Raw genomic sequence first — 15,173 nt, forward strand, 5'->3', positions numbered from 1 at the left:
GTATTTAAATTATAATAAATAATATGTTTTGAAAAAAATGTCTCAAATATTGTCATTTCAAATATATTTAAATCTGAAAAAAATTATGAATTTAAATCTGAAAATTTATAAATCTGAAAAAAATTATATATATAATTATAAAATGAAATAACATGTCATTTGAAGTTGTATTTGAAATTATGTCATTTCAAACTTGCCCGTATTTGCCACACAGTACATTTTTTCATTCTTTTGAATTATGAAACAAATTTAGATCTTGATTTCATATAAAAACATTATGTATTTAAGCTCTTTAATGCCAATGGAAACATTATTTGCTTTTTGCTTATAAATATGTTATCCATTGATTACAAAATCGATGTAGAACCTTTCTTCAGATTTCGTAATAAACGATATTTATTGCTCGTCTGACGCACATGTTTCGTTTCCACTATTTAGAAAGTTACAATTAATATTTTGTCATGAATAAGAATAAAAATTATACACTATTCGTCAATTATATCGTTATTGAAGTATTTATATTTTGAATTAAGCATAACATAATATTTTAAAATCTAAAAAAAAAAAAAAATTTGTAAAAATAATGGTGCTCGTTGGAGATACAAATTCGATTTTTAATGCCGGTTTAATATTAGGATGTACTGCTCTCTGTGCTTCGAAGGACAATGTAAAAGCGAGAAGACTTCGAGATATAATATTCATCGTTTTCTCAATGACTCTGTATTTAGTTAGTTTCGTAGTAATGTACATTTATGTATTCTCGTACGAAGATTCAGATTTAAAAAGTATGCTTATCGTCATAATAAGAGTATTTCTTATTTATTTGTGCTTGTTCACGGATGCATCGGTGACAACTTTATGGAATTGGAAGATTCGATCCGTTCTATCGCAGTTACGTAATTTTGATCGAGCTACAAAATTTCGTGATTTTTCAAAAGGAAATAAATTGCGTATCATTTGTCATGTCACAGTGTTCGTCAGTTTCTCATATTGGGCGATAGTAGGATATTTCACGTACAGGTAAGATATTGTAAAGAAAGAATCGAACATCGAATTTTACGATATATATTATATCGTATAAATGTTCGAATTTTTATCGTTTAAAAATTGAAAATAAAGTAGGATTATCTCAAATTCGATAAGAGTTGTTGAAAAATTGTATAAATGTATAAATGTATTCAACATAAATTGTTAAATAATGTTGAAGCAACTATAAAAACGTTAAATGTATACGTAATAAAATTTTATTTTATTGAGATTTTTAATATTTAGATATGTAGATATTTATTTAGATTTTTCCTTTTTATAGAATCGAGCCGAGAGTGCCAATTTTTCGCGGAATAATTTACTTCATCATGGATGCCTCGATGAATACGCAAATTTTGATATTCGTGTGTATTTTATTCCTTATCGAGGAACGATTCCGTCATCTCTGCTCAATGATAGAATTCTCTAAGGGTGAGTTTATTTCTTATTTTTTATATCTCTTAAACGAATATAAAGTGTTAAAATTCACAAGTTTATTTATTTTCAATCAGTTTTATGCATCGTTTAATCGTATTTGAGCCGTAGTCGATCGTTTTCTTTAATCTATATATTTTTCTTCCTTCATGTTGCACAATAAAGAATCTTGGCACTCTATAAATTCTTATTTTATTCTGTTTCGTTCGTATGTTTGATTATTATCATTGAAATTTGTTTCTTACAAATTCATATGAAAGTCTGATCTTTCGTTTAAAACAACAATAAATCATGAAAATCACGCGTCCCTGAACGAAATCGAAAATTTCTTCGATACTCGTTTTATTACGATTCGGTATCTCGATCATTTCTTCGATGACAGTACAAATCGTAGGATTTTTATCGAGGATTTTAATCGTGTCATGAGCGACGCGGGCTAACGAGTTTGAATGAATGTTTAATCGTACCTTTGTGTTCCTATTTTCAAACAATTATTTTTATCGTTTTTTCCCCCAATGTTACCAGCTGACAAGATAATAGAGGCGCATCGATCAATTAGGCATTCGACGTTACAACAGATATGGTGGCTTCATTGTTCTCTAGCGAACGCTACCGAAATAATTAATTCCGTATACGCGATCCAGTTGTTGTTTTGGATCTCGACTATGTCGTTCAACCTGATGTCGAGGATTTATTCGTTGAAAGTGTTCAAATTATCGGATTACGGGAAGATCAGGGAATCAATGCTGGTGACTGATTGCGCGTGGAACCTCGTATTGATTGCCACCGTGTGTCACATGACAGCTCATCAGGTAGATCTTTCTCTAAACCAAACTGAAATTTCCCGAACGCCACGCGTATGGCGATATAACTTTATTATTTGTTTAGGCGAATCGTGTCGGCAAGCTTATTTTCTCACCTTACTCTTCCGTTTCTCTGAAACGTGTACATTTACAGGTAAGCAATACCCTAATATCGTATTAATAAAAGTTGATCGTTGATCGTTTTGATCTAAATTTTATTCTTCAAACCTTACTCCTTTACATCCCTCTTTATCTCTTCTCCAAGAAACAAATAAAAAGTAAAAGAATATCGATGAAATTTTAAGTTTTAGATAATATGATAACATTCTCGCAACATTCTTCTTCTCTCGTTATTTTCTCTAACCCGGCTCTTCCTATAAGTTCCTCTTTGTTCCCTTGAACGATCAATTACTTTAAATTAGATTTCTAGCTCTTAACGAAGCGAACACTCTTTCGAGCCTTTGTATTCTCTATCTCTCTCTATTGATTCTAATTACAGGAAAATATAGAAGCAGCGGCTTACTTCCAACTAAGGAAAGTACACCTTTTTACCGTTGCTGGTTTAATACGCGTCGATCTTCCTCTTCTGCTTTCGGTGAGCATTCAATGCGAACGAAAATGAAAAGTTGTTAAAGAAAAAGGAATAAAGGAAAAAGAAAAGAAAAGAAACGACGCGAGGATAAATAATCGAGTGTTTCACTGGAATATATTTGATTTTATATATCTTTTACAGATATTCTCAGCGATAACAACGTACTTGGTGATCCTTACTTAAAACTTCCTCCAAGATTTCCACGATACTTTTATCGTTTCGATTCCATCTAAAGAATCGTAACAAAAGTTGCATTAGCAAGTACGAAATAGGAAACGGAAGAGAGGGGAGAAAAAAAGGAAAGCATTAATCTTGCATATCTATCCGTTGACCTTTAATGTGAAGCGACACGAGGATGACAATAGATGCGATCGACTCGCCGCCGTAACGGAATATGTGTGAATTTTGTCTCATCTTCTTTTTTCGTGAGTATATTCACGAGATGCTACACATTGGAACAATGTACATTGATTTATTGATCAATGTATCTTATACATGTTCCTTCATAGAGTTCGGAGACTCGTAGACTTGTGGACTGAATTTCATATAGGATATAAAACAGAAGTGATTTATAAATTTTTCATTAACGAAATGTATAAAGCTCCTTACGATATTATTGTATTTATGTCAAGTAAACAAGATTGTGTATTTACGATTTTATTACTTGTAAATAAAGCCAAGATGTTTAAATATTTGAAATTGGAAATCTTTTGTTTCATTTATTTTTTTTTATCGTTGAATGCAGTTTCTATATTTTTAACAAGAATAAAAATTTATTGGCCAACGATTGACTCGCTTACTTGATTAAAACATGTTGTAATTTCCTTACTTTCGAAATTTTTCATCTATAAAAAGAAAGGAAGAACGAATCTAATTAAATATAAATATCCAACAATTCTGATATTATTCATACAGTTTCGTTAAAATAAAAGTTGCAAGTTAATCACACGTTATCCGAAAGATTGGTGGTTCGATCTTTATTCAAATTTCGGTCAACAAAAGTTCGAACAACAAAAGTTTCACTCATCGATTCCGAGATATAGAAAATTTCGTGATAATAAATGAAACAGATTTCGATCCCAGCAATGATTCTCTGCATACGCACGAGATTTCGTTTCGTGTACTACATCACGTGTAATATCACGTGAAAATATATTACGAGATTTACTCGCAGTTTGGGATCACGTTTCTATGCGAGGGGAAACTAGCTCCGTTGGAAATCGAATCCGAAAAAATGGGCACGTAAAAAAGAAAAAAAGAGAAAAAAAAGAAGAAGAGGCAAGGACACGTGTAACGCGAGAGGGAGAGACGACGGGGACGAATGAGGGGAACACGATGATTTTAACAGCGATGCTCCTTTCCGGCCGGTAACGACGCCTGTCGAACTTTATGGATCAAGGGGATCAAGCCGGATCTGGACATTTTTCGACAGATCTCCTGTGGAGAATAACACAGGAAGCGGGAAGGGTAACGGAGAAGATTGAGAGAGAACGTACAGAACGCAGGCGCGCGGTTGAAGGAAACGTGCGCGAGTGGTGTCCAACGTCTCTAATGCTTTCAAGAGCACCGGCGGGAGCTGCGATTCTTCCTTTCAGTTTATCGTGGCCCCGCTTCCGAAACTTTTCACGCGTATTATTCTTCGCCGCGAGGGCGAAGGAATCTCGTAAAATTTCTCGTAGAAAATTACGGTGGATAGTGAAACACGTGTAATCGTGTTTATCAAAGAGTTGAGGGAAGAGGAGAAACCGAATGGTTTCCGGGAAAAAAACTCGAATACGAAGTGGCGAAGAGTTTACGTGTTGATCGTTAATGATTCGAATTAATTGGAATGAGTCGTGAAGATAATTGGTAGAATAATTGGCGGAATATCGAAAGTAAAAGACTTTAAAAGGTTAAAAGACACCGGTTGTTTGATACTCAGCATGCGAATCTGTTTAGTTTTACTCGGGAAAGTAAATATTTAAAACGAGCGCAAGAGATATTGTTGAAACTACGCGTGTAATGGTTCCATTTGCGTAATGTTTCTTTCGATGTAAATTTTTGAAAAGAACTTTGCCGAGTGGATCGTGTGTGTAACGTAGTTTTTTTTTAATAAACGTAAATTCGTGCTACGTGAAGAAATCGCGATTCGCAAACATTTTACAATTACATTAATTATTTCGTTCGTTCCTCCTCGAAAAATTCGAATTTTTTAATGTTTGACGCGTTCGATGACACATTTCGTTCGATGTAAACATTTTATCGCGTGCTCTGTCTATCAAAAACAGTCATCATCAATCATCGTATTACTTTTGCTTACTTTTGCATTATTTATAACTTCCCGAAACATTGATAAAATTCCCGAGGATATCGCGGATACTTCCTTCAAATTTATTTACCCTTTTTTTGTTATCTCGTCGCTGGGCAGATAAAATTATTTATCGTAGACATATGTACGATGGTTAGATCACAGATACAAAACCTGTCGTGATTATACAGGGTGACTTTGAATTTGAATCATATCAAAAAAAAAAAAAAAAGGAAAGAACACTGAGGGATAAGGAGAGCGAGGGGGAGAAGGCGAGATTTCACAGATTTATTTTCCAATTAGAATTAAACATTCAAATTCTCGTTATCGTATTATATTTATTATTACAAGATTGATGGACGATGAAAATAAGTTCAATGAGAAATATCGAGGATTAATCGTGCATGCCATCGTACGAATTAACAGAAACAATATCTTTGAACTGAATTTTTTTTTTTTAAATAACCATGAAATTCCGCCTACAGTTCCACGCGATAGACGAATAAACTTTTCCTCGACTGGTCGAAAAATTATAATTACGTATAAATTTTGATTTCATTCGACGTAAAAAACGAAAAGCGTTTCATCCACGAAAGTGGGAATGGCTTAAATGTATTATTAAACGGAATAACAAAGTTGTTGAATTCGATATCGCTTTCCTTTCTCAATAATGCGCGATGACTCGATTATGACTGACACGATTCCCTTTATAATCGCGTAATAAAAATTTATTTTAATCGAACGGTGGCACGAAAACGGTACTACGATAACAAAGTATTAAACGTCGTCTCGAGTGATCAAAATACATCGTCGATCCAATGATCCTCCTTCCGAAACGAGCAAGCGGAAGTCGGATGTGCCATCCACCCCCGTCAAAGGAACAAATTATCCTCCGTGAAATCCTATAAAGGAGTTTGATGGATTGTAAAAAGAGAGAAAATAATAAAATAGGCGAACGTGAACGACGGCTCGAGAATGATGATATCAACACCCTCCTCGTTGGAATTTAATAACTCGTACAACGATGCGATGATATTCTCGAACATAAGCTACATAGATACCGAGGATATAATTCGCCACCTCCTCGCCAAGTTTCAAGGAAAAACTAATTACTTGCTGATCGTCCTCTATGTTTTCGTGATGGCGCTCGCGGTGACGGCCAACATTCTCGTCATCGCGGTTGTTTTCAAGTATCATTACATGCGTAGGTATGTGGAAATAATTAGATTTTGTGAAACTTACTTAACGCAATTCGATTAAAAGTTAATCTCTTACTTTATAACTTTTAAAGAGAATGTTTAACGAAATTCAAAGTTACGATTGAGAGGGAGAGAGGAAGAGAGAGACAGAGAGAGAATTTCGAAGAACGAACGATAGAAGACAAGGCGATTAACTCCTCGCCTCGTAGTAATTTAAACTTTGCGAGACTTTTTATTGTGAAACGAAGTTCTCAATCGAGATTCGACTATTATGTGACGACAGCTCGATTGAAACGGTCGATGAAAAAGTTGACGCTTTGTCGTGGTTGTTATTATCAAGTTGACGCTTTCGCTCACGGGGGAAAAAAAATAAATAAATCGTGAATGAATTATTAATTATAACTTCGGGCGAGTTATAATATTATTTTTGCCCAAGTGGTATTATTCTTTTTTTTTTTATAATTTCTATCGTTTATCGAAAAAGAGAAAAGTTTACGAAGCGACGAAACGAAACAGAATGTTGGATCATGTCGCAAAATAATGGCAATGAAGCATCTGCGCGTCATCCATTGTGAATCGTTTATCATTCTCGGTTCTTTAAACGCGTTCACGACGATTCTCGCGATAAACCTCACCTGACCCAGTTTCATTGGAAAGAACTTGGCGAAAACTATAACGTAAACGGGTGTTGAGGGACGATTAATTAGATTAACGCTAACTCCTGATAAAGTCAGGGCAGGTACAATCGAAGATGAACGAGTATAATAAATATCAACAATGCATTTCCAACCGTTTCAAGGGAATGTAATATAGTATTCGAGTTAATAGTAAACAATGGAGCGTAGATTAAATTTATTAATAGAAAAGAATTGCGGTTTGTACGTGATATCATACCATGTGAAAGAATGAAAAATTAATTAATAAAATTAATTTTCTTTATCTCGTGGTTTTTTGTTCAGCTGTTGTAACGAATTAAAAAAAAATGAATACAACGAATCATAAATAATGGTTTTGATAAAATTTAATTTAAAATTTCATTAATAATATTGATATTCTTCTTTGAATTAATTAAATGTCACTATTTGTTGTCTACAATTTTTTAAATTAATTAATATTCATATTTTTTTGTGATTTCTTTTTTTTTTTTCTGTTTCTTTTTCGCATTTTATCATGCTTCTTACAAATAAGATCGGATCGAAATTTCACGGACGTTAAAAATCGCGACAATGTATTAAGCTCGCTCGCAGAAGACGGAGAAAGAGTGTTGTAAGAGTGTGTGCTTACAACGAATGAAGCATCCGTGCAAATAAGCGATCGGTTCGCACTCGTCGGGATACGTGAACGAACGTCACGATTTATTTATGAAGCAGAAATTGTTGCCCTCTCTGCTCGCCTTCGGAGGGTTCCCTGTGAATACGAGCGCGAAAACTTTGATACTAACCAACAACGCGTTGCAACGATAACAATAATCCAGAGAGTACACGTTCCTTGAAAACTCTCCAAACGAATGTTTAACGAGCGGTTGTACGCGAATTATTTATTTTCTGACACGGCATAAAATTCGTCGCCTCTTCGAACCATGGTGAAAACACGTATGTATGTTTTCTAACGTAAAAAAAAAAAAAAAAAAAAAAAAGGAAAAAATTTCTCGTTTGCTTTCGAGAACCCGAATAATTAATAAAATATCGTTTGTATTTCGACGAATCGTGAGTGTCCAATATCGGTTGGCCTTAAGGTTCTTACCAAAGTCCATCTTATCCTCTTGTGTGCTTTCGATTGACGCGAACACGAAGATGATTCAAAAGATTCAAAAGAATCTCCTTTATTATTTTCAGCGTGACTAATTACTTCGTGGTTAATCTGTCCGTGGCGGATCTTTTGGTTACCACGATTTGCATGCCGGTTGCCGTCAGCCAGGCGGTCTCGTTGAAATGGATCCACGGCGAAGTAATGTGTAAACTTTCCTTCTACTTACAGGGTAATTTCAACCGATCTTGTAACAATCTGTCTTTCATTTTACGCCCGATTGAAATTGATTAGAATCTTTGTACGTTGTTATAAATATCGCCGATTACTCTTTTGTGATATTTTTAGATACATATCTCTATTTTATCCAACTCTCACGCGGAAATGTAAGGTGACATGAATGAGAACGTCTCGCAGCCTCGAGTTGTCGCGATACAACACCCTCCCCCTCTTTAGGAGGCGTGGGCGATATATGCAAGAAAAGATTCACTTGGAATGTGTGCGTTCTTGCACGCACGCGTACATCCACGTTTATTGCGGTTCAATGTTTCCCTCCACAACTAGGGCTCAATTTTAATTTCTCTCTTTATTCCGACGACGACCTTACCACCCACGCTCAACTACAAAGATTCAAATCCAATAAAAATTGAATTGTTTGAATTGGGGGATCGAATTTATGACGGGCATTTATAACAGTGATTTTAAAATGATAATTTCTTTGATATATTTCCTTACACATTTATTCACCCAATTCAAATATAGGATTAACACTAGTTAATTGCAGATTCTTGAGGTAATTTCAATTTCTTTATCACTCTCTTCTTTCTCTTTCTTTTTATCACTGTCCTCTTTTATTATCCTTCTCCTTTTTTTATTATTCTCCTCTTCCTTCAAATATCCTTCAAACACGTATTATTTATCGTTGATTTATTAGAAAAATTTAATATTTGCCTTTTTATGCGCAATTTGATATCGTTCCATTTATTCGTCCTATATTTAATAAGATAATTTTTTTCGATAAATATATTATATTCAACGGATTTTCCACGCATATTTTTCGAAACTCTATGCATGATTGGCAATGTTTTTTGTTAATAATTAAAGGAAAATGTTGCTTAAAATTAGCCCAAGAATCTCTAATTAATCGATGTTCCAACATTTTACCCCAACATGTTAATATCCACATATTTAAAATTTCGTAGGTGTTGCGGTAGCTGCCTCGGTTTTTACTATCACCGCGATGAGCATTGACAGATATTTAGCGATAAGAAGCCCCATAGCATTTCGACGAGTTTTCAACCGCAAGAGCACGGTCTTCGTTATCATAGCTCTCTGGGTGGTCGCTTTGATCATTTTTGCTCCTCTTCTCAGAGTGGTTAGTATTTTGAAGACGTTCTTGCGTGTAAAGTACTCTTTTGACGTAAAGAGAAACGTTTCATATTCATCTTTATTCATTAAGCATTAAACATCATCGTTTCTTTCTCACCGACGAAAATAAAATTACGAAGATCGACGAATGTTTGTCTCCTTTCTTTTTTTTTCCAGACATCCCTTCAGAATCCAGGTATCATGATACTCAGGAACATATCCTTTCACGGGTCGAATTTCGCACAAAATATCTCCACCGATTTGTATTTCTACATGTGCTTGGAAGATTTCAAATCCGTGGGTATCGAGGCCCCGCTTTTTGGCACCATGTGCTTCGTGCTGGTTTACGCTATTCCTGGTAAGACAAGACCATGCCAATCGATGACAAATTCAACAAACTCGAACGTTTCATTCCTTTCGAAAGGGAGAAGCACGATCGTTTTTCTCAATCTCTATGCAATCTTCCCTGTTTTCTCGATCTCTGTTGCGTAGGTTTCGTCGTGGTACTGTCGTACATCATGATGGGCCGTACACTGTGCGCCAGGAAACCGCCATTCGATTGTGACGGTGCCCAGGGAAGTGCCAGCTCGCAACAGGTTAGTCGAAAGTTTTGGAATTTGACAATTTGACGATCGGATCGTTTAAGGGAAAAATCGTCCAACGCCGAAGAATCGAATTGGCGTCGTGGATGATTGAATTGGCAAGGATGGATACGTGCGCTTAACGAGTATTTAATTGAATACATATCTCGATCGAACGATGCCTATTAATTTTCTAACTTTGCTTCGTTAAGGCCTATTCAACGGAGGCGCTGAAATAATTAGAATTCGAGGAAAGGAAACGGTTTCGAGCGACGAGCTCGAGTATATATCGAAAGAAAATAAAAAAAAAAAGAAAAATCATATCTCTTGTTGTCTCTTTTTTTATTTTTACCATATCACTTATTTGATTTTCTAATATTCCTAGAATTCGCTTTGCTCAGCGACGAACAGCCGCGTTTCCTCCATTGTAAATTTTCATTTCTATTTCTTCCTGGTTTTGTCGAACCGGATATATCTGCTCGCCTTTGTACTCTTGTCGACGATTAAACGATGAATCGATGTTGATCTAAATCTAGCTAACGTTTACAACCAAAGCGCAACTGCATTCTGTTCGCAGAGTTTCAGACTGGTACGTGAGCGAAGGCGAATCGCTTGGATACTGCTTCTTCTGGCTGTGCTTTTTGCCCTCTGCTGGCTCCCGTATAACGTTTTAATGCTCTTAAAAGACTTGGATATAATCAGTGAGTAATTCACTTTATAAAACGTGCCGGAAAATCATCTCGATAGTATAAATACTAATAAATACTATAACAATTTAATTCCATTTCTATTTGTTTGAAAATAATTGATCGGCTAACTTTAACTTTTACGCGAAAGAGCGGAAGATCATCGAACGTGTCGCTTTGTCACTCGATTCCTCTAGAAATCGAACCGACGAATTTCGATATAAAGCCACGAAATTGCTCTTAAGAGACTTGGATATAATTATTCTTTATAAAACGTGCTGGAAAATCACCACTTCTCGATCGATATTTGTATAAATATTAATAAAACGCTAATAATTTAATTCCATTTCTCTTTGTTTGACAATAATTAATTAGCCATATCAATAAAAGAGCATGATCATCGAACATTCCTCTAGAAATCGACGAATATAAAGCTTTCAAATCGTAACGTTTCAATGCTCTTAAGAGACTATCAGTGTAATATAATCAGTGAGTAATCATTCTTTATAAAAATGTTGGAAAATCACTATTTCTCGATGGATATTGTGTAAATATTTATAAAATACCATAATAATTTAATTCCATTTCTCTTTGTTTGAGAATAATTGACTAGCTAACCTTAACTTCAACACTTTCACGCTTTCGTTGAATTCGTATCGCAGGGAACATTTTATCACTCGATTCCTCTAAAAATCGAACCGATGAAATTTCGATATAAAACCGAAATTGTTTGCAGGTGTGAGAGGGACAGAGAACGGAGAAGCGGAAGGGTGGAACAATGCTATCTCTTATTGCCTGTTTCTAGGACACGCGAATAGCGCATTGAATCCCACCGTGTATTGTTTTATGACCCGTAATTTTCGTCAGAACGTGACTGAGATCCTCTGCCGCAGCCCCTGTGGGCTTACACGTGGAACCACTCATCGAAGGGTAAGTTTCCTCGATCCCCAATCATGTACCGATCGTACCATTTAAAAAGAAAAAATCCTTTTATATCTATCTCGATATAAGATTTACATCAAAATTGTTAATCCCTGTTATGCCACGGATTTCGTTCTTTAGAAATGGAAAATATACTTTTAAACGTCGATATATTTTTTTAAGATATAATTACAAATTTACAAACAAACGGCGTGCACGTATAATTGGTCGTGCGTACATATGTCGATGAAAACGTTTCTGTCACGCTTTGGCGATGCTCGAAATTAAAAACTCAATCTCGCTCGAGTTTCTTTTTCTTCCTTCTTTTTTTTCTTTTTTTCAATATTTCTAATCAATATCGCGTTCGAACTCGAATTTATTGAAACGCAAAAAAGGCTCGCCTCGAATTTCGATAATCTGGCTCGAGGGTTCTCCAATATTTGACGACACGTGGCCTGAAATCAAAATGGTATTCGTCGCGAGTCGTTATCTGAAAAAGATCTACGAGATCGGACGGTCTTGAAGGAAGATAAAAAGAGGAATCTTCAGGAATTTATACGCGACGTATCGCAATTAACGAATTCCAATGATAAATTGTTCGCGCAAGCGTTCGAGAAATCATAGCGTGACACGTCTTCTTGGATCTTACCCGCGCTGTTTGCGAGAATTGGCCGGGTTCCACGTGCAAGCGCACTAGTAAAATCGTATTCTTTGTCGAGAAAATAAACACGATGAACTTGATGTACAACATATGTACACATAATTCGACGTTCGTTCGTAAAGTTATTCCTTTCCTCGTGTAACCGCGCTGCAGACATATTCTCTAGATGTTTGTTATATTGTAGATAATATTATCACGAGTATCGAAGTGAAGTTTTTGAAGAGATTAGATTTTTAAACTAATGGTTTATTCGCTTTTAACTTTTCGAAAATAACCACAATTGACGTTCATGTATCCAATTGAGCATTTGCTGAGTGAACTTGCTAACTTTCCATTACACGGGATACAAATTCGATTAGCGATCTCGATGTACACGCATCGTGTCGGTTGGATACTGTTAGAGTTCTAAAACTCTATGTCTATAACGTTTATTTCCACTCTCTCTCTCTCTCTCTCGTGTAATAAATCCATTAGAAATGCGGTAACGTCGTAGATCATCAAGTATCGCGTAAAATTCCAGAAACTGATACAAACGGATGGAATAATTTAAAAAAAAGAAAAAGAAAAAAAGCAATAACGATTTCTATCTTGGAATAATAAATCTACGTAAAACGTTTATACACGATAACATCATCGAATAGATTTTACAAATTGGCGCAAGCACGATGGAATTTAATTTAAAAAAAAGGAAAGAAAAGGTGATAACGATAACAATTTTTTTTCTCCAGTAATAAATCGAACTACGAACTAGAAAAACGCGTACGTGAACGATATTATTGTTAGTCAAATATTGCATAAAATCGATAATAAACGATGGATTAATTTACAAAAAAAAAAAAAAAAAGAAAAAGAAGAAGAAGAAGCAATAACTTTAAGAGACGCGTCATACCAGCTCTAGTGGTTCTGATCTATTGTTCCAGGGTGCTCAAGGGACTGGAGTGATCGATGATATGTGCGCGGGCAGTGCCAGTGGCACGATAAGACGAAGCTTACTTCGCAAGCGAAAAATGTTACCTGGATGCGGGTGTGGATTGCCGATCGGCGGCCATCACGCCGTTTTAACCCTTCGACGAACGACCACCACCAGCTGCGACAGCTTTTACACGAGGCACAGCCCTCATCGTCGTTGTTACATGCTGCGAAGTCTTAGAGGAAGGCCGGACACGGCGATCGGGCATATACAGTTAAAGAAAAGTCAGGAGACCAGTTGCGAGAAGAAGAGCAAGGCCGTTCAATCTGCGAACACTTTGATTATCACGGACGAAAAACATTGATGAAAAATATTTTAGTTAATTTAAGGAGTAACGAGAGATTAGTGAGAGTCGATTTCTTACACAGACACAGTCGTTACGTCGTTTACGTGTTTGTAAATATTCGGTTTGTACATACAAAGATCGATGATGTAAATGGAAACAGAGGACTCAACTGGTGATTGATTAAAATAGAGGAGAATCATTTCTCGAAATATTTTCTTTGGAAATTTATTATATATGTATATAATAATATATATTAGATGTAGATCGCACGAATATAAAGGTGAACGATGATCGAGTGATGAAATCGAGTAACAGTTCAGTTGGGATGATTTTTAATCTTCTCGAAAAGAAAAGAATAAAATTATTATGTTCACGAAATACTTGATGTTTCCTTCACGTTTAATTTCTTAGAAGAAGAAGAAGAAGAAGAAGAAGTTCGTTCCAGTGATCTACATTCCGTTTGTGTACATCAAGTAGCGATGTTACGTTAAATGATATACGCGAGGAAAGCGAGTAGACACAGTAGTTAACGAGAAAGCTGGGCTAAAGGGTAAGTTTGTTAACTGAGGCCGAGTGGAGAAAGCAAATAAGGCTAGGCTCGGGAAGGAAATATGTTGAAACAGTGACGAGTTTTTCGTACCGTACTTTCCACCCTATTTAACCCTTGTCATTCGCATTCGTTCAACTTTGAAAGTAAGTCCATAAGGAAGAAGGATGCTAAAAGGGTTGTAATAGGATCGTAACGAGACTGAATAAACACAAACGGTTTGCAAATATTTGTTTGCGTTGAGTAAACTCGTTCGTTTTATGGCTTGACATTGATGGTATTACCCGGTTCAATTAAATTCGAATTGAATTGACCTCCGTAAAAATAGAAGCGAAAAGAATTTCCTCGGGTTTGAAGATCGTTTTGCGAAATATTTCGAGGAAGAACGTGTGCCAATGATTTCCTTGAAATTTAAAACAACGTCGAAGCGATTATCGTTGAAGAGTAACATTATTATTAGCTATTTTACTTTCATTAATTTTCACAGGAATCATTATGCATGCGTATCAATCGATAATGATATTGCTCTCGTTTTAGAAATAGAACGTGTATGATTCGTTCTCATTTGTATTCTGTATATGTAGTTTCAACGTATCGGATTAATCGTACACTTTGATTAATCCAGCGTGATATCGATGGCCGACAAGGGACGAGTAGCAATCGAGGTAATGAATTCTTTTTTTTTTTCCTGTTTCGTAGGAATTTTCCAACTTTTTAGCAAAGATTTAATCGAACGAAATATATAAATGATAACGTTAAAGGATGGTACTCATGATACTCGCGATGCAAACTTTTACATTTCGAAACACAACTACTGTACTGAAATTGAAGATAAATACAATGAGATATTCATGCAAACATTTATATTTCTTTAAAGTCTGATGCGACGAACGATGAAACTTGTGGCATTTCTTTAAACATGTTAAAGTACGTAGAAGTAAAAGTAAGTTATGATGAAATTCTATGTTTATGTAACTTACTATCTCGTGCCTTGACAAATCTGAATAATAGAAGATAACATTTGTATTAATAATAATAATAATAATAATATATATATACACACAT

At 35.4% G+C, this 15,173-nt stretch overlaps 2 protein-coding genes across 4 annotated transcripts; both read left to right on the forward strand.

Moving 5' to 3' along the window:
- The first annotated feature begins 372 nt into the window (after window positions 1–372).
- LOC107996070 (uncharacterized) lies at window positions 373–3,562 on the forward strand. Of its 2 annotated transcripts, XR_009829563.1 has the most exons (7): window positions 373–1,020; window positions 1,310–1,458; window positions 1,987–2,273; window positions 2,350–2,418; window positions 2,764–2,859; window positions 2,998–3,281; window positions 3,366–3,562. XR_009829563.1 is itself a non-coding variant. In XM_017053937.3 (6 exons), the coding sequence occupies exons 1-6, from the start codon at window positions 584–586 to the stop codon at window positions 3,037–3,039; spliced, it is 1,080 nt and encodes a 359-aa protein (XP_016909426.1). In that variant the 5' UTR covers window positions 373–583; the 3' UTR covers window positions 3,040–3,562. The 2 variants fall into 2 exon arrangements, 1 of the variants encoding a protein (XP_016909426.1); XM_017053937.3 differs by having other exon boundaries at window positions 2,998–3,562.
- A 795-nt stretch (window positions 3,563–4,357) lies between these two features.
- On the forward strand, window positions 4,358–13,939 carry LOC107996125 (RYamide receptor-like). 2 transcript variants are annotated; one of them, XM_028665857.2, is made up of 8 exons: window positions 4,358–6,351; window positions 8,178–8,320; window positions 9,291–9,463; window positions 9,634–9,814; window positions 9,949–10,052; window positions 10,615–10,738; window positions 11,460–11,653; window positions 13,226–13,939. In XM_028665857.2, exons 1-8 carry the CDS (start codon window positions 6,119–6,121, stop codon window positions 13,577–13,579), a joined length of 1,506 nt encoding a protein of 501 aa, XP_028521658.1. In that variant the 5' UTR covers window positions 4,358–6,118; the 3' UTR covers window positions 13,580–13,939. The 2 variants fall into 2 exon arrangements, with proteins under 2 accessions (XP_028521658.1, XP_028521660.1); XM_028665859.2 differs by lacking the exon at window positions 4,358–6,351 and adding an exon at window positions 7,351–7,934.
- Window positions 13,940–15,173: the final 1,234 nt, after the last annotated feature.

The sequence above is a fragment of the Apis cerana genome, linkage group LG4, assembly GCF_029169275.1.
Source record: "Apis cerana isolate GH-2021 linkage group LG4, AcerK_1.0, whole genome shotgun sequence".
Classification (NCBI taxonomy): domain Eukaryota; kingdom Metazoa; phylum Arthropoda; class Insecta; order Hymenoptera; family Apidae; genus Apis; species Apis cerana.